General features: G+C 44.6%; 2 protein-coding genes across 5 annotated transcripts in view; one reads left to right on the top strand and one right to left on the bottom strand.

Annotated features, from left to right (window-relative positions):
- The first annotated feature begins 2,449 nt into the window (after positions 1 to 2,449).
- Positions 2,450 to 16,302, top strand: LOC115102531 (LIM domain and actin-binding protein 1-like). Of its 2 annotated transcripts, none has more exons than XM_029622585.2 (11): positions 2,450 to 2,702; positions 4,260 to 4,416; positions 5,407 to 5,452; positions 7,016 to 7,393; positions 12,502 to 12,571; positions 13,149 to 13,243; positions 13,718 to 13,786; positions 13,866 to 13,917; positions 14,091 to 14,158; positions 14,263 to 14,396; positions 14,600 to 16,302. In XM_029622585.2, exons 2-11 carry the CDS (start codon positions 4,295 to 4,297, stop codon positions 15,720 to 15,722), a joined length of 2,157 nt encoding a protein of 718 aa, XP_029478445.1. In that variant the 5' UTR covers positions 2,450 to 2,702; positions 4,260 to 4,294; the 3' UTR covers positions 15,723 to 16,302. The 2 variants fall into 2 exon arrangements, with proteins under 2 accessions (XP_029478445.1, XP_029478444.1); XM_029622584.2 differs by having other exon boundaries at positions 14,088 to 14,158.
- Positions 16,303 to 17,745: 1,443 nt separating this feature from the next.
- The window catches only part of spryd3 (SPRY domain containing 3), a 104,877-nt gene continuing 96,358 nt past the window's right edge, over positions 17,746 to 26,264 (bottom strand). For all 3 annotated transcript variants that reach the window (XM_029622580.2, XM_029622582.2, XM_029622581.2), the window contains exons 9-11: positions 24,985 to 25,104; positions 22,181 to 22,326; positions 17,746 to 21,033 (exon numbers count right to left, since the gene is read on the bottom strand). In XM_029622580.2, coding sequence (XP_029478440.1) covers positions 20,899 to 21,033; positions 22,181 to 22,326; positions 24,985 to 25,104 — 401 coding nt within the window. In that variant the 3' untranslated portion in view covers positions 17,746 to 20,898. The remainder of the gene's footprint in view (positions 21,034 to 22,180; positions 22,327 to 24,984; positions 25,105 to 26,264) is intronic.

The raw sequence follows: 26,264 nt of genomic DNA, 5'->3' as shown, positions 1-26,264 counted from the left end.
GCCGCCCCAGGTCCTCTCCAAATACTACAGCTGCACCATTGAGAGCGGGCCTGACCGGCTTGATCACGGCATGGTACGGGACTTGCTCCATCCAATTAGTTCAAAATAAATGTTCAACCATGTGGATTCACTTCAAATTAAATGCTTATCTTAAGGACATTATCAACAAACATTTTAACATATTGTCTGTTATCAACATTATATGGGAATAATAACCATTTTGTCTAAGAAAATGTAGCCTCTTTCAGTACAAAGTTAAAATTTTCATTCACTATCCATGGAAAAACGTAAATGAAGTGCATTCATTAATACACATGTGAAGAACGGAGGCGCAGTCTGGTAAAAAAAAAACCAGAAAGCATCTCCATAATAACAGACGAATCCACTGACACAAAATACCAAAATGTTCCAAATATATATATATATACATATATACATCATCATTCTGAGTACCTGCGCTTTTACGCACGCTTTGTGGAAGCAGAGAAGCACATCTCTCCTAATAATGTAGTCTAACAGAGTGGGAGAAATTTTCTATAGCGAATAAAAATAAGCTAGCAATTTATGTTCTGAGAATAGTCTACATTCCCCCCTCTACATTTTATTATATAAAAAGGCTTATCATCATGCATATTGTGTTGCTACCATGTTTTGTTATGTTGTGTTGCTACCCGGCTGTATTGTCATGTGTTGCTGCCATACTATGTTGTTGTCTTTGGGTCTCTCTTGTTGTGATGTGTGTTTTGTCCTATATTTTTTAGGTTTATTTTTAATCCCAGCCCTTGTCCCCGCAGAAGGCCTTTTGCAATTTGTTAGGCCGTCGTTATGAAATAAAGGTTTAATAAATAAATCGTACCCACATGTTAATAAGAACAGAAAAAATAATGCGTTGTGAAATATTTTTGTTGATTGATACTGTCTTGTTATGTAAGGATGAGACTGTTTCGTCACAACCTTCTAAGGCAGAAGCATTATGAGACAGCATTATGTTTTTGTTTTTTTCTTCCGATGACTGTCTCTATCAAGCCTTTCCGTTTATAATCTAATGCTAAATTGCAGGTCTTTCAGAATATATTGTTGTCTGCAAAGAGTGTCCCAGCGGGGTTTTGACATGCTCTTTTGTTCAAGAGATTTTTTTCTCTAGTTGAATTCATAGTCTCTCCCCTTTAACTGTCACAATTGCCCCATTTTTATAGCCTCAGATGATCAGGGATTGAGTCTGTTGGAGAGGATCCGCTTGAGCAAAGTGAGGTGTAGAATCACTGATCTACAAATAGTAGAATTGCAGGAAATGAGATTTAAAATGGCTACATTTTCTGCTAGCTCATGGAATAACGTAGAATTGCAGAAAAGGAGATTTGAAACTGCACATTTTTCTCTGTGCCAACAAGAAGTGTAAACAGTTTGGTGTCACATAGGTTGCGAGGTGTGGGTTTGTTACTATGCCGATAAATGCCAACACCCATCCAGACATTTGCCAACTAGGACATTTGTGTGACAGACCATCTCAAATAGTACTGGAGTACCCCTGCTATAAGCCTACACCACATAAATGGCTCCTAGCCTCCCATGCATAACCCTACTTTTATTCCCGAACACTAACACTAAAACTAAATCATATAAAAACTCAATAGAAATGTTTTTATCAAACCGAAACTGAATAAAAACGAGTAAATCAAGTCTGAAAAATAAATTAAACTAAATTGAATTCCAAATCAAAATGTAAAAATGAATAGAAAATCCAAAAATGGTATTAACTTTGCTCCAAAGCCATACAGACCACCCAAAGTAAAGACAGAGTGATTAATCCTGAATCTGATCCACACTGGGTTTTTAGCTGTTACACAACTTTGTATTCTCAAAATACTGTATGCCATAGACATAGTTATGTGTCAGGTTACGTTAAATTCTATGGACACAGAGCCCTTCCCTACACACGCAGGGAAATCATGTGGTTTGGATTAGACTGTAGTGATGTGTCACTGATGTAGACTAGACCCTGGTGCCACACCAATCTGAAGCTTAGCAGTCCTGTTTAACCACATGGTAAATTAGATGGCACAATAACAGTGTCTTAAACATCTTAGACTAGGTACAACAAGGTATAGAGGATTGTTTTGGTATGGGTTAATTGATAGACAGAATGGCCCGGAATACAGATAAACATACAGACCTTTTAAGGAGTTGAAGAGGGATGATAACATGGGTTTGATATAGTGATAAGAAGTAAGTCTCGTCTTTTGATCACACACACACACACACACACAGAGTGGAGTTTGTCTGGATTGTGAATGACTCACATCCTCTCAGCCTTTGACCTCATGAGAAGGGAGGTAGAGTTTGCTTCACTTCCAGGAATTGAGTGGGATGCTTCCTCATGTGTCATACTGTAAGGAGGTGTAGTCTATACTGTATGTACCCACCTTTTTTTGCTTTCAGATTCACTCTGGGGAACACAGTGGTTTGGATGGGAAGGGCAGCTTGTACTGTACCTGCCAGGTGGAAGTAAATGCTGCTATGTTATTGGTTGGAAAGAGTCTCATGGTGTTGATTTGCCCACTCCCATTTTCCTAAGCACACATACTTCCATGACCACAGCACACAGCAGTGCCAGACAGCAAAGTGTTACTGAGGAGAAGGAAAAGAGGGAGGTTGAAACAAGCATCAAGAAATAAGAGAGGAGTGATAAGAAAAACTTGAAGGTATGTAACATGCCTGAGCTTTCTATGGGGGTAGAGGTGATGATTAAAAAAACATGTTTTGTGTAGAAAGGCTTATCCTAGTACTTAGACATCTTTCTGGAAATACTGATTTGAAAGTTAAGTTGGATTCCTAATTTGGCATCCAACTTGGTATTTTGCTCTCGGTGCTCAAGTCATTTCCTATTAGTTAAATATTTGATTGTAGTCAGTCATATGCTGCTGGCAATTTCGAAAATGTGTTGTCTGAGGTGATATTTTGATTTGATGTGTGTGGTGTTTGATCAGTGGACAAAGAAATAGAGAAGTGTTAAAGGTCCAATGCAGCCGTTTTTATCTAAATACTAAATAATTTATGGGTAATAATTAAGTACCTTACTGTGATTATTTTCAATTAAAATGGTCTAAAAGAAACAAATAACGTATTAGCAAATAATTTGTCTAGGACTGTCTGGAAGTGGTTTGAGTGGGAGGGGAAAACTGAAAACTAGCTGTTATTGGCAGAGAGGTTTGAAACTTTCTTTCTTATTGGTATATTAACTAATTTACTGCCTGGTGATGTCACCAGGTAGGCCAAAACTCCATCCCACCAAAACAGGCTGAAATTTCAGGGTCTCTTTTCAAACAACTCGTACACTAAAAGGGCATTAATTATAATTTTCACCATATTATTCCAACTTCAGAGTTTGGAAATATACTGTATATAAAACACAGGAAACCATGTTTTTTTTTGACTGCACTGGGCCTTTAAGGCTTGCCTATATTCCAGAGCAGCATATTTGGATTAATGCCAACCTGCTAAATGGGAACTTCAACATTATTGTTATTCATAATAACGGTGGTGTATCTGCTGTTGGTGGATGTGTGCAAGGTGTCTCATTACCAAAGAAAAGTATAGTCTAGGTCTACCTGTCCTATCTTACCTGTTAAAAAAGGACATTACACCAATAGGCTAGTTTGACAGTACAGTACGTTAGCTCGGAACCCCAGAAGCTATTTCCTAACTAGAATCCTCAACATCCTCCACATTGGCTAATTGTTTTTTGTACTGTGAACCATGTGTAATTCTGAAATGACAGTTGAAATGAACTGCATACTGTAGAACAGTAAGGCTGAGAGTGAATGCATGTAATCTGCTTGCCCTGGTTTCCAGACAGAAAGTCTGTGTGACGTCCCAGGAAACAAGTGGACACTTCACTGTCTCTGTATGACACTGAGAAAGATGACCAGGCAAGGCCTGTGTATGCAGTGAGTAGTAGCTTGGGGTCTTCAAGTTCATGAGTTCAGTGACTCAATGAGAGGCCTGAGTTGGATGAGTAGCTGCTGTGTGCTGGCTAGTGCCTTACTCCTTGCTGATTTATTCATCCACAGGAACCATGTGTCATTTTACACAATAGTGGCCTACTGTCGCTCACTGCAGACCACTCATACCATAGACCTATGGCTTGCACACACCATATGCTGATATAGAGGAGTATGATTGTCTAGGGTAGAATCTTATTTTTGTTCCGTTATTTGTGAGGTAAATGTAATATACTATATATTTTTCTTCCTATTCAGCCAGCTAGAGCAGTCTTTTCCTGAGAACAACCGAGATGACCGTTGCTCCGTTCAGTCGCAGACAGTGGGCCTCCCAGTCCCTCAGAGTCACCGCTGCGGAATTGTCCATAGTTGGCACCAGAGGAAAGAACAATGCCATCGCTGAGCGCTTCTCGAAGTAAGTGGGGTACAGTAGTATTAAATATATTTATAAATAACTCAAGATAGTTCATATGTGTCGTTTACAGTGGGAGCAAATTACGGATAGTGGGCAGAATAAACAAGAAGTCGGACCAAGCCATGCGCGAGCGAGATCCTATCCGCGCGTTGTAGTATGTATTTGCATATTTCTGTTAGGGTACGCCTCCTTTCTGAAATGTGCATAAACTCAATTGAACCTTGCACTCCTTCTAAACAACGCAATTTACCCCCAAAAACGTTGGCAAAGCGTCAAGTCTATAAAACGTAGGGCACCGTGTTCGTAACAGATTCTAGTTTTGGGAAAAGAAAGCTAAAAAAAAAAGAGAGCATAATGTCGGCCCAGTTTCACCTAGTTCCATTCTCTCCCACTATACCCGGGACCGGACTTCCTCTCACTACCATTATGCTTCAGCTTTGTAGCCCTAGTCACGTGTCTGGGTTACCCCTTCGGTCTGTGGTCCTATCGCTCTCATTCACCTTAACTGTTACTCACTTTCTCTTCTTGCTTCACATGTACAGACACCCAGTTGTATCTATTGCTCTCACTCTCTTCCTATACCCTTATACTTGTTCCAAGGTAGAAACGCAAATACTCACTTCAGTGTTAAGTTTATCTTTCCCTCTCCTACTGACCACTGATAGCTTTTCCCATCCCAGTTCGTTCTGCTGCTTGGAACCATAACATTAGATCACACACTCCCTCCCACTCTCTGTCCTCTCCTTGTCTGCTGAGCAATATTTTGAAACTGGATTTAATAGTGCCAGTCTGCTTGTGCTATCATGCCAACTCATTGTCATGGAGTAGGCAAGAGCACAAACAGATCTGGGACCAGGCTAGAGTTTTACCAGTTTGTCTAGCAAATGTGGAAACAGCACTGGCTAAGCCATGATACAGCCAGATATTTCTGAGATCCAATTGATCCGTTATGCAACCCTATCCTCACAACCCCCTCCATCCTCTTCCAAGGTACCAACTGGCTGCAGAGGAAGCCAACCTGGAGAGGAAGAAAGCCGTAAGTACCCAGTCAAGGTTGAAGAGACTAATATCTAACAAAGCTAGAGACATTGGGATGAACCTATTTCTCTCTCAGGCCTAAACACGCACAGTCATGCCTGTCCACATATGGCACTTGGAGGATACAGTAGTAAAGCTTTAATCCGTCTTCAGAGACGTTTAATCTGAAGGTAGATAACCTCTGTTGCTCCCAGTACCTCGCATCACTTCCTCGCTTCTGTTACAGACCTGATCAATTAACACTGGGTGGTCACGCACTTCACAGGCATGAAGGACTACAATGTAATGCCAGATCCCACCTGGGCAATACAGACACACTTCCTGGAGGTCTGTTGGCTGGGCCCGGGAATGTCACCTGAGGGGATATAAACAGACAGCAGGGAATTGAGTTATTTTCATTAAGCTTTTTCAATCCCAGGTATGTGTCTGAGTCTGGAATAAGTCAGCTGTTGTATTGTGAGCAAGGCTTTCAAGGCATTTAGTGGGATTTTTTGTTGTTGTTGCTACAATTATGTACATCGTCACTGTTAGCAGGAGAACTTAACATAAGAAAATCTGTTAGTCTTCACAGTTTGTGTGTGTGGGGGGGGCATGCTGCTGGTCTCTATCCTCAAATGGTTCATTTCTCCAAAAATGACAATTTCCTGCTCTCTCGTTTTTGGGATTTTCCCCTTCTTTCAATTGACCTTTTCTGTTTTTTTTCTCTCTCTCTTACTCATCCTCTTTCTTTTCTTTCTCTTTCTATGTTCCCCCCTCTCTCTTCCACTGTTACTCTATTTCTCTCCCTCCTTCCCTCTCTGTGTTTCTCTCACACTCTCTCTTGGCATAGAGGGGTGGGCAAGCTAGCTCCTTCATGCAGATCTTGTCTCAAAGCTCACATCTGGGAGAGCTTTTATCATTTCCACCCAACAGACACAGAGCCAACTGGATCTCCAGGTTACCGGGCTTTCCAAGGTTTTTACTATTTTTCTTTGACAAAAGGAGACAGACGGTAGTGAGAGGAAAACTATGAATTGTTAAGGTCCTTATTTCTCATTCATTTAAATGGCTGTGAAACTTTTAGCTCCACTTATCTTACTGTTATGGTTGTCTAAACAGAGGACAATGCGTCCGTTGTTTACTTGAAAGTAAGCATTGAAGCTTGTGTTAAAAACCCCTTAGAGTGTTCTCGTCATATGGTCCTAGTCATTTGATGAGCATGAGAAACTGTCGTCATAACCAGGTTGGGTTAACCAGGGAGAGGTCTGGTAGGAAGATGCTACTCAGGTTGAAAGCTAACGGTAGCTGTATTAGTAGCTATGGAAGAAATCGGAGACCGACTCGTCTCCTGAAACAATTTATGTGGGTGTAACACTGGTATCTGATCTGTATCACCCCCCTGTAATTACTACCGCATATCATTCCTCAGCGTTTCTCTTTTACACGACACAAAACCAAAAAACTAATCCTGGTCTCTTAAGTATCTACGTTATGGATTCAGCCAGTTGGGATGCTTCTGGAATGTGTCAGTGATTATGATCCGTTAGTCAGACAGACTGTCGGTCTTTACCCCCTCCTCCAGGCTGCGGAGCCGTCGCCACAGACTTCCCGCAGTTGCAACCTGAGTGTGTTGAAGAAGCTTTGGGAGCAGCCTGTCCAGTCAGCCACACCTTGTGCCACCCTACCCCACACTCGCCGCTTACTCCCCTCAGATCCTAACGCCAAGCACCAGACCCAGGCAACTCAGGCCCAGCCACCTCTCTCACCAGACCCCAACACCAGTCCCACAGCCGCAGAGGACCAGGCAGGACCAAGTATGGAGAGGAGACGGCAGCAGAGAGACCGAGAGAGGCAGGAGGGAGGAGCAGCAGAAGTGCCTTGCATCCCCAGTGAGAAGCCCGACATACCCCTCAACAACCTCAAGATGATGTTCGAGAAAGGAGAGAACCTTCAGAACAAAGTAAGTCCAAACTTACTGATTTACAAGCTACACGCCCCTAAATATTTTAATAGGATATATGTAATTTTTCTGCCATTTTCCACCACATAAATTATAAGAAATGAGAATGGCTAAACAGGAACAAAGCTGATGAACTACTGCAAAATGCATTGTTTGTTTAATCTTTTATTTTTATCAAAGTCGTTTGTTTCTTCAAATCTGTGGTTTCCACATGTATTTTGGAGAAACACTTGTATATTGTTTAAGTATTAGAAGTCCAGTGTGGTCATGTTGATCAGGTGTTGTGAGGCCTTCTACTCTGTGACAGTGACTTAAAAATGTGCCTTTCTTTCAAAAACAAGGACATTTCTAAGTGACCCCAAACTTTTGAACAGTAGTGTACATGCATACATACTAACATACATACAGTGCATTCGGAAAGTATTCAGACCCCTTGACTTTTTCCACAGTTTGCTACATTACAGCCTTATTCTAAAATGGATTAAATGAAATTCAAATCTCAATCTACACACAATACCCCATATTAACAAAGTGAAAACAGGTTTTTAGAAATGCATGCACGTTTGTATATAAAACTGAAAAACCTTATTTACATAAGTATTCAGACCCTTTGCAAAAAGACTCGATATTGAGCTCAGGTGCATCCTGTTTCCAATGATCCTCCTGATGTTTCTACAAGATCTGGGGAAGGGTACCAACACATTTCTGCAGCATCGAACTCTTTGGCCTGAGTGCCAAGCGTTACATCTTGAGCAAACCTGGCACCATCCCTACGTTGAAGCATGGTGGTGGCAGCATCATGCTGTGGAGAACTTTTTTCAGCAGCAGGGACTGGGAGACTAGTCAGGATTGAGGGAAAGATGAATGGAGCAAAGTACAGAGAGATCCTTGATTAAAAAAAACTCCTCCAGAGCACTCAGGACCTCAGACTGGGGGTGAAGGTTTTACCTTCCAACAGGATAACGACCCTAAGAACACAGCAAAGACAATGCAGGTGTGGCTTCGGGACAAGTCTCTGAATGTCCTTGAGCCGCCCAGCCAGAGCCCGGACTTGAACCCGATAAACATTTCTGGAGAGACCTGAAAACAGCTGTGCAGCAACGCTCCCCATCCAATCTGACAGAGCTTGAGAGGATCTGCAGAGAAGAATGGAAGAAACTCCCCAAATAGAGATGTGCCAAGCTTGTAGCGTCATACCCAAGAAGACTCGAGGCTGTAATCGCTGCCAAAGGTGCTTCAACAAAGTACTGAGTAAAGGGTCTGAATACTTATGTAAATTATATTTACACCCCTCCACTAATTGGAGTAAACTAAGGGAAAACAACACTTAGGCTTCTGCTTCCAGCTTATACGTACTATATAGATTTTACGAACATACCTAGTTGAATAAACAATGTATTTTACAATAGTTATCTTTGGTTTGTTTTTAATCCCATCCTTCAGCTCCTCTCAACCCCTCCCATCTGTCTCTGAACACCATCCATTTTGGATTTCTAACTGCCATTTTACAAAAGTTCTGAACCTATATACATTTTATGGACATTTGTTGTCTCACCCTTCAGCTCCACTAAACCCCTCCCATCTCTCTTTGAACATCATCCAGTTTTGATTTCTGTTTGCCATTTATTTTTCAACTGTGCTGTGATTCACGAAAGTTCCGAACATTTCTATTCTCATAGTCTCTACAGATTGCAAACCAACGATAAACACCTTTGCTAAAAGTATTATATTATTGATCGATTGACTAGGACTTGTCAAATCACCCAGCAGAGACCGTGACTTAGATGTGTTTGCTAAGGAAAGGCCAGCCCTGTGAAGCAGCCCTGTGAAGCAGCCCTATGAATTGTAGAGTTTTGAAAGATTTTTTTTTTCTGAAGATGTAGCAGACAACAGGTCTGTGTGTCGTCAATGTTCCTGTTCCAGAAGTAAAGAATGTTGTGCTGTGTGTTCTCCAGGGGTCAGAGCCCTCCTGGGGTTAGTCATGCTGCCAGTCACATGCATCGCTCTGAGTGTTCTCATCTCACAGTACATTCCTACAGATGGGCTAGATATAAACATGCCCTTAGGCAGATAGGAGGGTAGGATGGGGGTTTCAAAACAAACTGTCCTCCTCCTCAAACTCACTTGAGGTTAACAGCCATTTTGATAATAGAAAAGTGGGTAAACTCGTTTTAGAAGCAAAGGATCCTTTTTATTCTAGGCTAATAGTCTATATCTTGTTTATTTTCCCTGGCTTGTATGAAATATTAGGCGTTGGAAATGAAAGGCCAGACTTTCAATGGAACTTCCTTATGAGGTAGCGTTTTTGGTTGATTGTTGATCAAGATTCAGACCTTCATATTCTTTTACTAAAGCTAGTTTACTAGTCTGTTTTTGAACATGGCCTGGACAACAGATCAGAGGATTGTTTTGTAGCGGCTTAATGAGTTGCCTCGCCACACCCCAGCTGGTTGAACCTTCCTTCCTTCCTTCCTTAAGCACATTAGCAGCTTTCTCTCTCCCAGCTGAAAGCCAGGAAGTGACCTGGGCTCTCCCCACACACCCCCACACCCTGGCCTCGACCCACACCTCCACGTCCAGCCCTGACTGGCTCCCTGCTCCTTGGCCTGTAGGCCTAGCCCCTCTCCCCGCTACTCTTCCAGGGGCGGTGATGTCATGGGGCGGTGATGTCATGGGGCAGGCATTGCACGTGACTGCAGTAGAAATGAGCAAACTGAGCCTCCTCAGATAGCTCTTCCTCCCCGGGTCCTCTCTGATTTATCAAAGAAAAGGCCTTCTCTCCCCCTCCTCTCCCTGGAGGAGACGGTCATGAGGGAGAGGCACTTAATTGACCCAACTTCACCCCCCCTCCCTCTTTAGCCCCCCCACTCCCCTCCATATGCCCCCATGAAGGCCTCCCCTCCCCTCTGCTCCTCTCTCTCTGTGTGACTGTGACGAGACAGAAAGGAAGGAGGCACCAGTCCAGTCGTGGTCCCTGCTCTGCTCTGTCAGGCAGCCCAGTCCAGTGGAGCCACAGTCTAATGAACACAATTGAGTTAGCTGCTGTTGATGTTCCAAACTCCTCCAGGACAGGTATGAGTGCTCCAGCGTAACAGTCTTCTCCTCTCCTCAACTCGTGCTTTGGTCTGCTTCTCCCTGTATCTCCTTGCGTTGCTTTGCGAGAGGTAAATATATATATATATATATATTTTTCTTTGTTTGGTCTCAAACCCCTCGACCTCGGACCTCCTTGAGCTCACTATTCATCATTGCGGTCTTGAAACATAAAGCGGAGACTATCTGGGGTTTGCTTTCATTGCTTGTTGTTGGATTAGTATGTTTGTATTAGGTTATAGCGCATTATGCTGTGAATTGAATCTTTTGATGGGAGGGCTAGCATATACACAGACTACACTATGGTTGATGAAAGTACTGATCTGTCAGTGAATAGGGATTTTTAAGGACTTTGTTTTTGTCAATGGTGGTTTTGTGCTATATGTAGCCTAGCCTACAACTCACCGATTTGAATTGGCCTTGTTTCTTGTTATTGTTCTGGGGCCCAGGCAGCCAGCCGGCAGGCGGTAGGCTTTAGGGAGGAACTTCAGTCTGTCTACGGGGGTTTTAATTGTCAGTGGGATTAGTGTCAGAGCTCTTTGTCTGGGCCGCTGATCAGTTCCTCCCTATCGAAGCTCAGCTGCCTTCTGGCTGTTTGTTTGTTTACATCCACCGCCTGCTCCCCCATATTGTTGAGGCACCACCCGTGACCACCGTCTGGAGAGGGGTTGAGAGGAGAGGGATCAGGCTGAAGAGTGGTCACGCTTGGGAAGGGGCCTCCGGCTGCGTTAGAGAGAGGTCTCTCGGGCCTGGGGTCCGTCTGGGGTCTGGCTTCCTCTGCCTGGCTCTGTCTGGAGTCTAGTGCCTAGATGAATCCACTCTGGAGGATGGAACAGCACATATCACCCCCTTCTGCGAATGCAAATCTAAAAACCAGACGGCCACGAATGCACAACTCTATATAGACTTTTCCCCCGGAACAGCACTGCTCTGTCTCGTCCTTGTATTTCAGGATTTTATCCACCCTTTGCCTCCCCATCTCTCTCGGTCTGTCTGTGTATTATAAGGTTGTGCCCGGCGCAGTCCCAGCCGACCAGGGCTTTGTGGCACCCTGCTGCTCCTCTAATCTCTGATACCGATCACACCCGTGGCTTACAGACACAAGCGGTACAAACGGATAGGAGGCAGGAGACCGGGCGCGTTCCAAATGGCACCCTATTCCCTACACAGAGCACTACTTTTGACCAGAGCCCTCTTTGCCCTGGTCAAAAGTAGTGCCCTATATTATAGGCAATACGTCAACATTTGGGGCTCAACCATAGGCTGTTCTGGCATTGAGCGGGTAGAGGCCAGGTGAAGCCAGGCTTAACTTGAGTCTCTGCTATTACAGGTGTGCCAAGAACAGCATGTCTTCTCCTCTCGGCTTTTACCACTGACCTTTTGGCTCTACGAAATCCCTCTCTCACCGATGGCCTGATCACTGAAACGAGAGTTGAAAAGTAGGCAGCCACTCGGTCTCGTCTTCAGCTGTGTTCAGAATGCGCCGTGCCGTGTGTCAGGCAGGAGGGTGACTGGTGAGTCTCCTGGCGGGTGCTGGTGTTGACTGGGGATGTGGGACTGTGGACAGGAAGACAGACTGGGGTGTCCGTCTCGCCTTTTCTCCCTAAGGTTCTAGCTCACAAGGGGATTAGAGTAGAGGAGGGCTGGGCTGAGCACGAGAGGCAGACAGCTGGGACGGAGGCTGGACAACAAGCCAGGCTGATACTGCAGCGGACTCCCTGACAGGCTGCCACACCACCTCCTCGCCTCTCTCACCTATTTCCTTCTCATCTCTCCGCACAACTCATCTCACTGTCAGAGCACTGGGCTCAGAGCTGTCTGATGGATGGCCCTGGTTCTCCCCTGCCTTAAATTTAGTTTCAGCGACGTGAGCATCATATGGTTCTGTATGCAAAGCACGAGGCAAGTGCTGCTGGCCTTATTCCGTATGTTCAGAGCCTGCTCAATCTACAATGTAAAGGCTACCCTAATGGAATATACCGTCCTGATAGCGTGGCTTGGTTCTGTGTTTCCAGGTGTCCAGAGAGCCTGTGAGGATTGGAGGGACCGGAGGCATCACTGACAACATGGATCAGCTACTTGGAGGTACTATTACGCTGACAGAGCGCTCGCTCACTCACTCACTCACTCACTCACTCACTCACGAGTTAAAAGCAAATGTACTGTTCTCCACGAGGATGCACATATTGTTTCACTAGGCTAGAGAGGTGTACAGACAGACTAAGCATACGTAAGTTGTCCAGACTACCTCTTTCCTGTAAATGTACTGGGTCAGTGACTGTAGATGGCGCCTTCCTAAAGTGCCGTGATCAGCAGAATGTCTGATTACAGGAATAATGATAGTTACGGGAAGAGGGCCTTTCCCTTCTATTCCCCCTGTGACCCTGTGTTCCCGTCGCAGCCTGACGAACACCATGGGCATATCCCAAATAGCATCCTATTCCCTATATAGTGCACTGCTGTTGACCAAATACCATAGGTTCTGGTAAAAAATAAATAAATAAAAGAGTACACTATATAGGGAACAGGGTGCCACTTGGGACGCATCCCATGACCCAGACAGTCTGCATTGTGCTGAATGGATCACCTGTACTGTCGTCTCCATAGCTTATGAGAGGTGTGTGTGTGTGTAACCTGTGCTTCTCTCTGTCGGGTCTCCTAGATTCAGGGAGCATAGAGTCCATGCCCCTGAGGGACAGGATGGCCATGTACCAGGCTGCTGTGTCTAAAACAGAGGTGTTATCCTCCTCAGTCAGCGTGAGTACCTGTCCTTTACTCTGCTTCACTGCCTGCCTGCCATGGAAGATCATGTAAGAAGTCCATGGTTCTTAAACCTGACGGAACTTGACTAGCCTCGTAAGGTATAACGATCCTGAAGTCGTGCGAGCTTACATTCTGTTCGAGAAACGAGAGCGCAGCGGTGGTCTTGGATCAGGCTGGAACTTGACCCCAAAGTGAGAAGGGGTTACTGTTATTTGATTTATTCATTTAACCAGGCAAATCAGTTAACAAATTCTTATTTACAATGACGGCCTACCTTGGCCTAACTCTAAAGACGCTGGGCCAATTGTGCACCGCCTTATGGGACTCCCAATCACGGTCGGTTGTGATACAACCTGGAATCAAACCAGGGTCTGTAGTGATGCCTCTAGCACTGAGATGCAGTGCCTTAGACCGCTGCGCCACTTATCCCAACTCTAAAACACATCCCTGTTTTTCTCTCTCTGGCAGAGTGATCAGCTGGACTCTGACCTCTGCAGCAAACAGAAGGAGAACGTACCCCCAGGCAGTGTGGACACGGTGAGGAATTGTGTTCTCGTGTGTGTGTGTGTGTGTGAGAGAAACACCTCTAAATCACCACCTCTCCCTCTCCTCTCAGGGTCCGGACTCAGAGCCCAACAGTAGGAAAGCATCTTCCACAGAGAGCAATGGTAACTGATTTGGTGCTCCACTGCATTTCACCAGATCTACAGTATATTATTGTCTGTCATTATTTATGTCTCCTCTATAGGTTTCAGCTCGTGAACGTTAGGGCAGTATTTTCACAACAGCTCCCTCTGGTGTCCAATGTGTGCCATTACTGATTTTAGTCTCATCACAGCAGGCTCCAGTACCGGCACCTTCTCTGCATCCCAGACTCAGAAGGACCAAGCTCAACCCAAGACCTCCAGGGTGAATTCAACAGTCCCTTTTCTGGATTTGTCTCAGAGCAATTGCCAAACCAACCATTCACTCTCCCAACGTGCCTTGAATGCCTCTATTTTGTGTGTGTACAGAGCTTCTGCTTGCCTGCACGGGAGAGTTGTGTGTCATGTCAGAAGACAGTCTACCCTTTAGAGCGTCTGGTAGCCAACCAAAAGGTCTACCACAACACCTGTTTCAGATGCTCCCACTGCAACACCAAACTCAGGTGAGGGGATAGGATGGGACAGACACCATGCAGCAAGGAATTGTTTATTTGTTAAAACATCTGTTAATCTCACTATTAGTGGAATTGATATCGTCTTTAGGTCCACAGTGTTGTTCCTCTTGAGTTTAGGATCGGGGTTTATGCGGCAAGATTAGGAAAAAATATTTCTCAATATGTTGTCTTTGTCTCCCTCTGCTGGCCAGCCTGGGGACCTACGCCTCCCTGCACAGCCACGTCTACTGCAAGCCTCACTTCTGCCAGCTGTTCAAGGCCAAGGGCAACTACGACGAGGGCTTCGGCCTGCGCCCTCACAAGGAGCTGTGGGAGACCAAAGGAGAGAGTGGGGCTGGGGAGGAACCCAGGACAGAGCTGACTACCAAGGCCACCTCCTTTTCCAAAGACAAGCTGAAGAAGTGCGCCTCTACTGGCACGCTGTTGATCAGCCCAGCAGTAGAGGAGTCTCCACTGGCCAAGGTCAACGTGGTGACGGCCTCCCTGGAGACCCGCGCCCAGAGCTCAGCAGAGAAGGACAAGCCAGTGGAAACACGTCGGCTGAAGATCTCCTGGCCCCCCCGCACTGAAGGAGACGGAGAGGGGGGTAACATTGGGGACAGTCCCACCTTAGACGGGAGCTCCGCTGGGAAACAATCCCGTGCTAAGTGGCCCCCAGAGGATGACTCAGCCTCCACCGACCAGAGCCCAGAGCCCACCGTACGCTCCACCCTCTGCAGGAGCGCCTCCCTCAAGGAGCGTAGCCGACCCTTCTCATTGGCCATGGCCTCCCATGCTCCCGCTCCTGCTGCCAGTCAGACAGCCAATCCCGAGCCACTGGAGAGGAGAAGCTCATTCGAGGACAGGGAGCCTGAACTGGCCTGTAGCCCTGAGGAACAAGGCATGGAGGACCAGGAACAACCAAACAGCCTGTCACCCGACTACCACACACCTTCTGACGACAGCTACGTGGACATCCACACCAGCTCTGAGGACGAGGGGATGGAGGGGAGAGTCGCACGTCTGAAAGACCACCACGAATTACTAGAAGCAAACCATGAACAGGGAGCAAAGAATGACAGGGAGGAAGAGGAAAAGCTGGAGGGAGAAGAAGAGGGAGCAGGAAAAGAGGGGGAAGGGTTACCTTCTCAAAACTGCCAGACTGCCTCGTCAGAGATTGCCGCGCCCCCCTCGTCTCTGGAGACTGAGCCGAAGTCCAAGACCAACCGCACGTCTCAGGATGTGGGCTTCTGGAACGGCGAGGAGGCCGTGTCTGTAGAGGAGATGATTAAGAGGAACCGCTACTATGAGGAAGATGAGGACGAGGAGGACTGAAAGAGACTGGACTGGCGTTTATCATGCCATGAAAACGATCAGCCATTATCACCACACTGTATGTTAACTTCCTCCCCTCTCTTCATTTCCCTGTTACTAAGGAACAGTGTCTGGCTGCGTTTGATGCCATGTCAGGTGTTATACTCTCTCTGAGCTCTATTTGTGCCTCTGAACTATCACCTCAATTGGAGTGATCAAGTCCTCAATATCTACATTGTTAGTTTTCCATAATATAGATTTATTGAAGCACAGATCAGTCTTATGTTTGTGTATCATTCAACGCTAATTTTAAGATATTCCATGATCTGAAACGACCTATTGTGGGTCATTTATTTCTGTCCATTCTACCTTAGTCTGGATGATGGCACAGTAAAAAACAAACGAATGCTGATGATACCAACTGAACCCAGTGAATGAGACATATGAGTCTGTATTTAGAGAGTCCGATGAATGTTTTTAAGGTGGATTGTTTGATCAGAACCGCAGGAGAGCTCAGCTGAAAGGACAGGATCGGTTTTCACCATATTCATTCTGCTTGTTATCATTGTTTGTATGAATTAAAAAAAGGATGCACACAAAATATTCTGTGACCTCTAGTCTCATTCTAGTTTGGACACCGACTCATTCAAGGGTTTTTCTTTATTTTGACTTCACTACATTGTAGATTAACAGGAGACACACTTTGAAATTACACATATGGAATTATGTAGTAACCCAAAAAGTGTTAAATCAAAATATATTTTATATTTCAGAGTCTTCAAAGTAGCCACCCTTTACCTTGATGACAGCTTTGCACACTCTTGGCCTTCTCTCAACCAGCTTCACTTGGAATGCTTTTCCAACAGCCTTGAAGGAGTTCCCACATGCTGAGCACTGAAGGAAAAGCAGCCTGCAACTCTGCGGTCCAACTCATCCCAAACCATCTCAATTGGGTTGAGGTCGAGTGATAGCGGAGGCCAGGTCATGATGCATCCCTCTCCTTTTTGGTCAAATAGCCCTTACACAGCCTGGAGGTGTGTTGGGTCATTGTCCTGTGGAAAAACAAATGATAGTCCCACTAAGCACAGACCAGATGGGATGGTGTATTGCTGCAGAATGCTGTGGTAGCCATGCTGCTTAAGTGTGCGTTGAATTCTAAATAAATCAGTGTCAGCAGCAAAGCACCTCCTCCATGCTTCACGTGGGAACCACACGTGCGGAGATCATCCGTTGACCTACTCTGCGTCTCAAGGACTTATCAGACCAAGGACAGATTTCTACCAGTCTAATGTCCATTGCTTGTGTTTCTTGGCCCAAGCAAGTCTCTTCTTCTGATTGGTGTCCTTTAATAGTGGTTTCTTTGCAGAAATTCGACCTTGAAGGCCTGATTCACAGTCTCTTCTGAACAGTTGATGTTGAGATGCGTCTGTTACTTGAACTCTGTGAAGCATTTACTTGGGCTGCAATTTGAGGATGGTAACTGATGAACTTATCCTCTGCAGCAGAGGTAACTCTGGGTCTTCCATTCCTGTGGCGGTCCTCATGAGAGCCAGTTTCATCATAGGGCTTGATGGTTTTTGCAACTGCACTTGAAGAAACTGTAATTTCTCTTTGCTTATTTGTTCTGTTTTTGCCATAATATGGACCTGTTTTTTTTACCAAATAGGGTTATCTTCTGTATACCAGCCCTACCACTCACAACACAACCGATTGGCTCAAATGCATTAAGAAGGAAAGAAATTCCACAAATTAACTTTTATCAAGGCACACCTGTTAATTTAAATGCATTCCAGATGACTGCCTCATGAAGCTGGTTGAGAGAATGCCAAGAGTGGCTACTTTGAAGAACCTCAAATATAAAATATATTTAGATTTGTTTAACATTTTTTTGGTTATTACATGATTTTTGCATATGTGTTATTTCATAGTTTTTAAGTCTTTATTCTTCAATGTAGAAAATAGTAGAAATAAAAACCCTGGAATGAGTAGGTGTCAACTTTTGACTGGTACTGTATATCAAACAATGAAAGTCAAACAATTGTAGTATGGAAATAACTACCTTTTAATGCATATATTAATTAGTAAGACAGCCTTCCTGGAAGTAGGCAAGGTGCTAACATTTACATTGAGATCATGGTTGCCAAATTCTGATAATTTCCCCAAAATTCCCAGGTTTCCCATCAATCCTGTCTGGAAGGTTCAGGAGGGAATACGCAGGAAATCCAGAATCCTCCAACCACAATTTCTGGAAAACCTGAGAATTATTGGAAAGTTACAATTTTGCAACCCTAATTGAGATACAAGTACAGCCTTCTTTCTCGTGCTTGTATGTCATCTATGAATAAGCATGTCTATGGTCTTCATGATGCCTGAACCGTGACTACAGAGGTGCTGCTGTGTGGGATTGTGTCAATATCAAGGGAATCAGGCACGTCCAGGTGACAGACAATGTCCCAAATGGCACCTTATTTCCTTTATAGTGCACTACTTTTGACCAGGGACTATAGTGCTCTGGTCGAAAATAGTGCGCTATATAGGGAATACGGTGCCATTTGGGATGTACACAGAAGCATCTCATGGCGAGTTAAATCATACAAATAGAAATGTAATATGGCGGATTGATCAGAATCCTTAAACATTTGGCATAGATCGGAACAAGTCTCTTAAACCTTATGAACAAATGACAAGCACGCCGTCTCTTCCTTTGTATACATTTAGACAGACTCAGTCCCAAATGGCACCCTATTCCCTACATAGCGCACTACTTTTGACCAGTGGGCCCTGATAAAAAATAAATAAATCGTGCACTATGTAGGGAATAGGGTGCCATTTGGGACCACAAACAAACATTCCTCTCAGATTGGACTGAACAGGATGCTGATCGCACTCTGCTGGTTCTACTGTGTACTACAGACACCACCCGACTCAACCATTTCTAACGTGCTTGTGACAAAAGTATACTGTTGCAGAAGACATTGTCGACATATTGATGATCTCGTGTGCAGTTGATCTATTATCCTCAACCAAAATATGTTCATGAAAAAAATGGAACATATAATTAGGCAAAAAGTAACCGCTTGTAAATTACACTGGGAGTGGATAGAGTACACTTAAAAAGTGCTTGGGATTTTTAACTAAACCCTCACCACCCATCCCCCCCTATTACAAAAAGCCAACAGTCTCTCTCCCACATCTTCAGTTATAGAATTCCATGTAGAGAGAAATCTAGGAAAATATATAGGAGATTATGAATCTATACAGTCAAACATATATGACATAGAATATATACATACGCTACATGGTCAAAAGTATATGCTCGTCGAACACCTCATTCTAAAATCATTGGCATTAATATGGAGTTGGTCCCCCCTTTGCTGCTATAACGGCCTACCCTCTTCTGGGAACTTTGCTGAGGGGGCTTGCTTCCATTCAGCCACAAGAGCATTAGTGAGGTCGGGTACTGATGTTGTGCAATTAGGCCTGGCTCGCAGTATGCGTTCCAATTAATCCCAAAGGCGTTCGATGGGATTGAGGTCAGGGCTCTGTGCAGGCCAGTCAAGTTCTTCCACACAGATCTCGACAAACCATTTCTGTATGGACCTTGCTTTGTGCACGGGGGCATTGACATGCTGAAACAGGAAAGGGCCTTCCCTAAACTGTTGCCACAAAGTTGGAAGCATGCTCGATTGTGTGCTCAATTGTATACACCTGTCAGCAACGGTTCTGGCTGAAATAGTCAAATCCACTCATCTCAACGGCTGTCCATATACTTTTGTCCACATACCATGTCGTGTATATTCACACATTAACATAATTTCCAGTCTTTGATAAGGGGTTACTTGATACCAGGATGCCATCCATGTGATATGGAGAATATCGTTTTTACTCCCACCTAGCCCAGTCCCAAATCTGTGGTTGGCATGACAATGACCATAAGAGTTGGCTATAAAGTACTAACAAATCTGGGGCCTATCAAGCTCAGCTCAGCTCCAGGAGGCAGGTTAGTGAGCACTCACGGGAGGGTACTACTCACTCAATCACACACAGAATCTACCGGTGTCCCAAATGTCACCCTATTCCCTATATAGTGCATTATTTTATGTCCAGGGCAAATAGGGCACTAGTCAAAAGTAGTGCACTATATAAGGGATAGGGTGCCATTTGGGAAGCAGCAACTTCCAGTGCTCACAGGAGAGTACTACTCACGGACTAGTGCCTATAACATGAACTGCCAGCAGGCTCTCGGACTCTGTTGGACATGCATTGCTATGTTTGGGGCCATGACAAATGAAATCAACAAAGTGTGCCAGTAGACCTCATGAGAGACATTTTAGGGGCTCCACTGTTTCAGAGCCCAGGACCAGGCAGGGCTGACTATTTGCTTTGACAGGGGGGGAAAATGTGGCTTGATGAAAAATGATAAAACAACAAATTGCACAGAATTATCCAACAACTCGGTCTCAGGCTAAGCCTTTAGTTTAGCCACAGTGAGTCCTGATGGTAGTTTTTCCACAGTGAATCCTGATGGTAGTGTTGCCACAGTGAATCCTGATGGTAGTGTTGCCACAGTGAATCCTGATGGTATTGTTGCCACAGTGAATCCTGATGGTAATGTTGCCACAGTGAATCCTGATGGTATTGTTGCCACAGTGAATCCTGATGGTATTGTTGCCACAGTGAATCCTGATGGTATTGTTGCCACAGTCAGTCCTGATGGTAGTTTTAGGAGTCGCTGGCTCGAATACCCGAGACAACAATGTGAAAAAAGAAAATCTATGTTCCCTTGAGCAAGGCACTTTACCCTAATTTGCCAAACTACTATTGCTGACGCTGTAAAACAACACATTTCACTGCATCAGTGTATATATATATTTTTGCCACAGTGAGTCCTGATGGTTGTGACTAAGGCTGGGATTCTATTCAAGTTGTGTTACAGGGTAGCATTTTATACAGCCCACAATATGCCTTTTAACAGCATTTTCCCAGGCGTTTGCAGAGATCAAATAAATGGTAAACGCTCAAGCATAAAATACCTTTAAAAGTCAGTTATAGAACGCCATGGAATGAATCCCTGCCCTAGTTTCACTACGCTGATCCCCAGTAAGGCTTGATGTGGTCACTGGTCAGGCGATGACAGGGTGCAGTGTTCGGTTTCTGGACTCATCGTATCCACTAAGAGGATGCAGGCTGGTCAGGTTCATCCACTGAGGGGGTGCAGGTCTACCTTGACCTTTTCTCCGCTGCTCAGCATCCCCACGGTGGGGTAGAACCCCCCTGGGGGCACCACCACCTCACGGCGACCCATCAGCTTCCCGTTCCGTGTGAAGAACACCTGCCACACAGCCACAGGGGGGCGCCAAAAAGACAGATTCACCACTGTTTACATTCACATTTGAGTAATTCAGCAGACCCTCTTATCCACAAAGACTTAGGTCAGGATTCAATCAGAGGAGCATTGTGGACTACAGGCAATGCACCTTTTTAAGGCAATTTCACGGTACTCGTGGAGATTGCTGCGAATGTCGGCTCAAGTGTAAATTGCCTTTAAAAAGTCAAGTTCAATGTGATTGGCTAAAACGTGCCTTTGATTGAATCCCGGCCTTCAACTGAGGTAGGCAAAACCACCACATCATAAATGAAGAACACCTGCATAGCCACAACGGGACGCCCGAATACATTCCCTACAGTTACTGACACTCACTCGCTCAAATCACACATCAAATATTTACCCCATCATTCTAAAAGCAGCTCTTTATATGAAGGCCTGTAGAGTTTCATGTCTTTGATGAATGGTGTTTAAAAAATGGCAGAGCTGCCATTTTGTCAATATCGCTTTTCTCATGTAGCTGTGAAATTACTACACCCTTAGTGACTCCAGTGTGTGTGTGTGTGTGTGTGTGTGTGTGTGTGTGAGAGAGAGAGAGAGAGTGGTGCGGTACATGCAGTGTGGTTCCAGAGTGTTCTGTAATGTCAAAGCAGGCTTTGTTGGTAATGTGTCCCCACTGAATAAATATGAACAAATCCCTGGATTACAGCTTGGCCAATTCTATTCTCACTCTCTAAGGTTGCAACAGCAGCACAGATGGCACCCTATTTCCTACATAGTGCACAACTTCTTTTTTTTAACCAGATCCCTGGTCAAAAGTAGTGCACTATGTGTGGAATAGGGTGCCATCTGGGACAGAGCCTACAGTCTTGCTGACCCCTCGTTGCACAATGCAGCAGTGAGACTAGGGCCAAGGCCTGGCAGCCATATGAGACATATGATCTCTGTAAAGAATGCTGCTTCACCATTCCAGCAGCTACAGTCAATCAAAATAACAACAAACAAACCCGATCAAACCACAACGCAGATTCAGTTCATGAATTTACGTCAAAGGATTTGCATGTGAGAAGGTGTTGGACAAGTGACAAGTGACTGAGTCTAGAGTATTGTGTTATGTGTTTGTGTGTGTGTGTGCCCAATGACATGTGCTCACCATGACCTTCCTGCCGTCATGCTCCTGGTCCAGTTCGCCCCCCTCTTCCTCCTCCTCCTCCTCATCATTCAGGTACAGAATGTTCTGGATGCGCCCCTCGCCCTGCCTTGGCAGCACCTCCAACGGGTCCCACTCATCTATGTCATCTGAGGACAAAAAACAAAAAGGGGAAAATCTTAACTTTCATTATTTCCATCAGGGACACAACTTTCACTAGGGACATGTCCCCCCACATTCTGATTTTTTATCATTGCACTGTGATACAAAAACACAGCACTGTGGTGTGCTTTAGGACCATGCATACGCCTCGGAGCTGTCAAGTAGGCTGTTTTCTGGTTTCAGTCGGCTGGATTTAGGACCTGACAGACACCACAGAACAGAGTGTGCAGACCGGCTGTGTGAAGGCAAAGCTTCTGAAGCGCTGCAGTGTAGGACCATTATGTGAGAGATGGACAGAGCCAGCTGCTGTCTGTGTTGCGCTTTTTTTCCGAGTTTGAAAAGCAAGCAGAGCCAAAACTGGCTACTCTTTAGTTGACTAATCTAGCTGGCAACGGCAACTGCAACTTGACAGAAGAAAAAACAAATATTCCCAATGCTGAGCTAGAAGTGTAACTGACATGTTACGTTAGCTAATGTTTCATCCCCTCTGGACTTAAGTTAATGAACTACTAGCAGGTAGTTAGTTAGCTAATACAGACAGTTCAGCTCTAGCTAGTCTCTAGCTATCTGTCAGGTAGCGGTATCTAACAGCTGTTGTGTGTATGGAAATGTTTTGTAGCCTCTGTTTTGTCCAATTTCAACAGAAGTACATTTGATGATTTACCATTCGCTAGAGCTAGTCAAAAGTTGGCTAACATTAGCTATAATTTTTGCCTCAATCACACTAGATCTAAATCAAATGATGAAACCAGCAGCCAAACGATTGAAGACCGATATTCTGACATTTCTTCAGCGCAATTTGAGTTTTTTTTAGTCAGTATAGCAATTTAACGTTATCTGTCAGTTTACATAGCAAACTCCCTACTTATCACACTGACACAGTATGAACAGCTCTACAGGCTTCATGTTAGAATGCCCAGTCATGTTCATATAATCTCAGACACAAATGACTGCAGTTTAAGACCATCCATAGAACATTCTATATGCCAGTGAAACTGAATAACATGCACTCAGAAATGTCATTCGTCCGCTGGAGGCGTAAAACACAAATTGGGACATATGTGCAAATGTTATGGTCTTGTGTGAATTCTGGTAAAGAAGTATGTTCTTTTATCTCAGCATGTCTACAGATTCTCAGTTCACCCTGTTTTTGTTTGATTGGAAATGATGATACTGGAGACTGTTATTAGAAAAAACTGTGTAACCTAGCATTTATAGTGGCTATGAACTGCATTGCCATTAATCCTCCCACAATGGATGGAAGAAATGTCAAGTTATGTATCAGTAGATTTGATTTATTCCCAGATTAAGGGCATAGTGTGCAACTTTCATAAAGTCTGGATGCCTTATATGGAATACTGTACGACAAAAGGAGTCTGTATTGAAAACATGCCCACGTCAGGAGAGACCTATTTAGGCCATCCCTAGCTGCTGGGCTGCTCAGTCTTGACCCTGGGGTCAAAAGGATAAAAAAGATGGGAAGGCAGTTGTGCTGGGGAGAGTTGAGGTACTGACTCGACTGGTGGGGTCGGGCAGGCGGGTCGGGCAGGCGGATCGGACTGGCTGAAATTTGATAGAGGACGTCTTAATAAAGACAATAGAAAGAATTGATACCTTATTTCTAAGAGTTGTTCATTTGTTAGGTTATTGGTTAAAGGTGAAACACAATATTGATTATTGAATTATCATGGATCTAGTTCAGTCTTACCAATCACTTAAAACAATATTTAATAATGATCTCTTAGCTTGACTGGGGGCATTTTTGCTTACTTTTTGTTGTTCTAAACAGAGACGGCTAGAAGGGCCATGGGTCATATTAGATTGTGTAGAATTGCAGGAAATGAGCTTTAGATGCCCCCCAAAAAATGGGGGAACCCCCCCCCCCACCAAGTTATGTACCCCCCCACTTCTAAAGCCAAAGTTGTGCCCCTGATTTCCTTTGAAATTTCCATCAATGTATGACTAAGTGAAAATTGGGCGGAAGTGAAGATTTGCCCCCCGACAGCTGAATTCATCTAACATTCACTCTCAACTCAGGCAAGTGTCACTACTTCCTCATTATTCTACAACACATCTGTAGGTTGCAGGGAGGAACGGTCATGTCATTAATGGGAACAGGTGACATTGAAAACTCGTTTAAAAGGATTCCCCGGTACTTTTGTAGACTTTTTAGCCAGTAGTTCTGAAAGTAGCCCTCACGAGCAATTTTTTTTTACATCACATATGTGCAGAAAACTGTACGTGCACAACTGCCATTTGTTTCGCTCTCTCTCTCACTCCGCTGTGTGTGCATCTTGCTAGCTGTCAGTCATACAGCGAGGGGCCGAAGCTCATTGGTTGAACTCGAATTGCAAGGGGGCTGGCCCACTTGGGGAAAAATGAAGGGGCAATGGCAAAGCTTCCAGAAAAACAGTTGCTTTCAAACTAGGAATTTCATCAGACAGTAATTCTCCTCATAGATTATGCATGTATGAACTACACACTGACACGTCCAGCCCAAAGCGGGAGGTTTAAAAAAAATAATACTAGTCAGTCACCAAAGTTCCGGAGCATGTCTTTAACTTCCGCTACTGTAAACAAATTGCCATTCGGGAACAATAAAGATATATTGAACTGAAAATGTGGCCCCATCTTATTGTCCTTACCTTCACCATCCAATATGTAGTCCCGTGGGAACATGATGCCACAGCCCATGATGTCACCCTCGATACAGCGAGGACCAAACGGCTCCCCAACCCCACTACCATGGAAGATCTTCCCATCATCTGAGAAAGAGAAAGAGCGGGAGAGAAAGAGAGGGAGAGATAGAGAGAGGCACAGAAAGAGAGAGAGAGAGGGGGAGACATCTTGTCACTGTGTGAGGACTGTTGATGTAAAAAAAGGGCTAAATGGGATTTATTTGTTTATTGATGGCTAGATAATCCTACTGTATTATGCTACAATATTTTTAACTTTCACCAAGAGGGCAACATTCGCAAAAAACAAGATGTTACTAGAAACACCTCCAGTGGGATTTGACATAAAACTCTTTTTAGGATATCCATAAGAAAGCAAGGATCATCTAGGTAAACAGCTAGGTAAACAGCTAGGTAAATGTGTTGCACACGATGCTCTAATATTTCCAATCTCATTCTGGATTTCGTGCCATGCCATCTATTCAAAATGACACGGTCTACATGGCACACCGTGTACAGTGATTATCAAGGGTAAATGTTCCTCGGTCCGAATGTTCCAGGGACATGATCACTGGAACAAACAGGCCTCTACACCTACATAACACTACTTCAGTATTCTTTCAGTAAAACAAATCCAATCTCTGGTGGAAAAACAACAAAACAAGAAAGAAGTAAAGCACGCGCACACACACACACACACACACACACACACACACACACACACACACACACACACACACACACACACACACACGTGTGCACACACGAGAGAAAGAGAACAATAAAAAAAGAATGAAAAACACTAAAAAGGTAGCCTGCAGACATGATCCTCCACGGTGCGCTGCGGCTGGTTTCTGGTAAATATTTGTGGAGTTGTCATGGGAGCCGTCCTCGGCTCAGGATACTGTTTAAACAATCTTTATCTGAGATTGTGTGTGTGTGTGTGTGTGTGTATGTCGGACGGGGAGGGAGATGGAGACACTATCATTAGGGCTCCCATGTGGGCCCCTGTCACAACACACACAGCAAACACTGGTTCCACGACGGGGAAAGAGAGGAGGAGGGGGAAGAGAGGAGCAGGAGGAGGAGAGGAGGGCGGCTAAAAATAGCAGTGTGGAGCGTGGATAAAGAAATGGCTCTGGCTAGAGAAGGCAAGGCTTCTGGCACCTGAGACACCAGCTCGCCAGGCCAGGAAATCTGGCTGACACCTGGCTGGAAGACAGCTGAAGACCGGAGGGATGGAGGAAAAG

The sequence above is a fragment of the Oncorhynchus nerka genome, linkage group LG20 (assembly GCF_034236695.1).
Source record: "Oncorhynchus nerka isolate Pitt River linkage group LG20, Oner_Uvic_2.0, whole genome shotgun sequence".
Lineage (NCBI taxonomy): Eukaryota > Metazoa > Chordata > Actinopteri > Salmoniformes > Salmonidae > Oncorhynchus > Oncorhynchus nerka.
This window is presented reverse-complemented; position numbering and strand designations above follow the sequence as displayed.

What these genes read in the sequence shown, in the direction of transcription:
- LOC115102531 (XM_029622584.2), top strand. Translation starts at nt 4,295, where the DNA reads ATGACCGTTGCTCCGTTCAGTCGCAGACAGTGGGCCTCCCAGTCCCTC. An exon ending in ATCGCTGAGCGCTTCTCGAA is followed by an intron (nt 4,417 to 5,406) that starts GTAAGTGGGGTA and finishes TCCTCTTCCAAG; the next exon opens with GTACCAACTGGCTGCAGAGG. An exon ending in TGTTATCCTCCTCAGTCAGC is followed by an intron (nt 13,244 to 13,717) that starts GTGAGTACCTGT and finishes TCTCTCTGGCAG; the next exon opens with AGTGATCAGCTGGACTCTGA.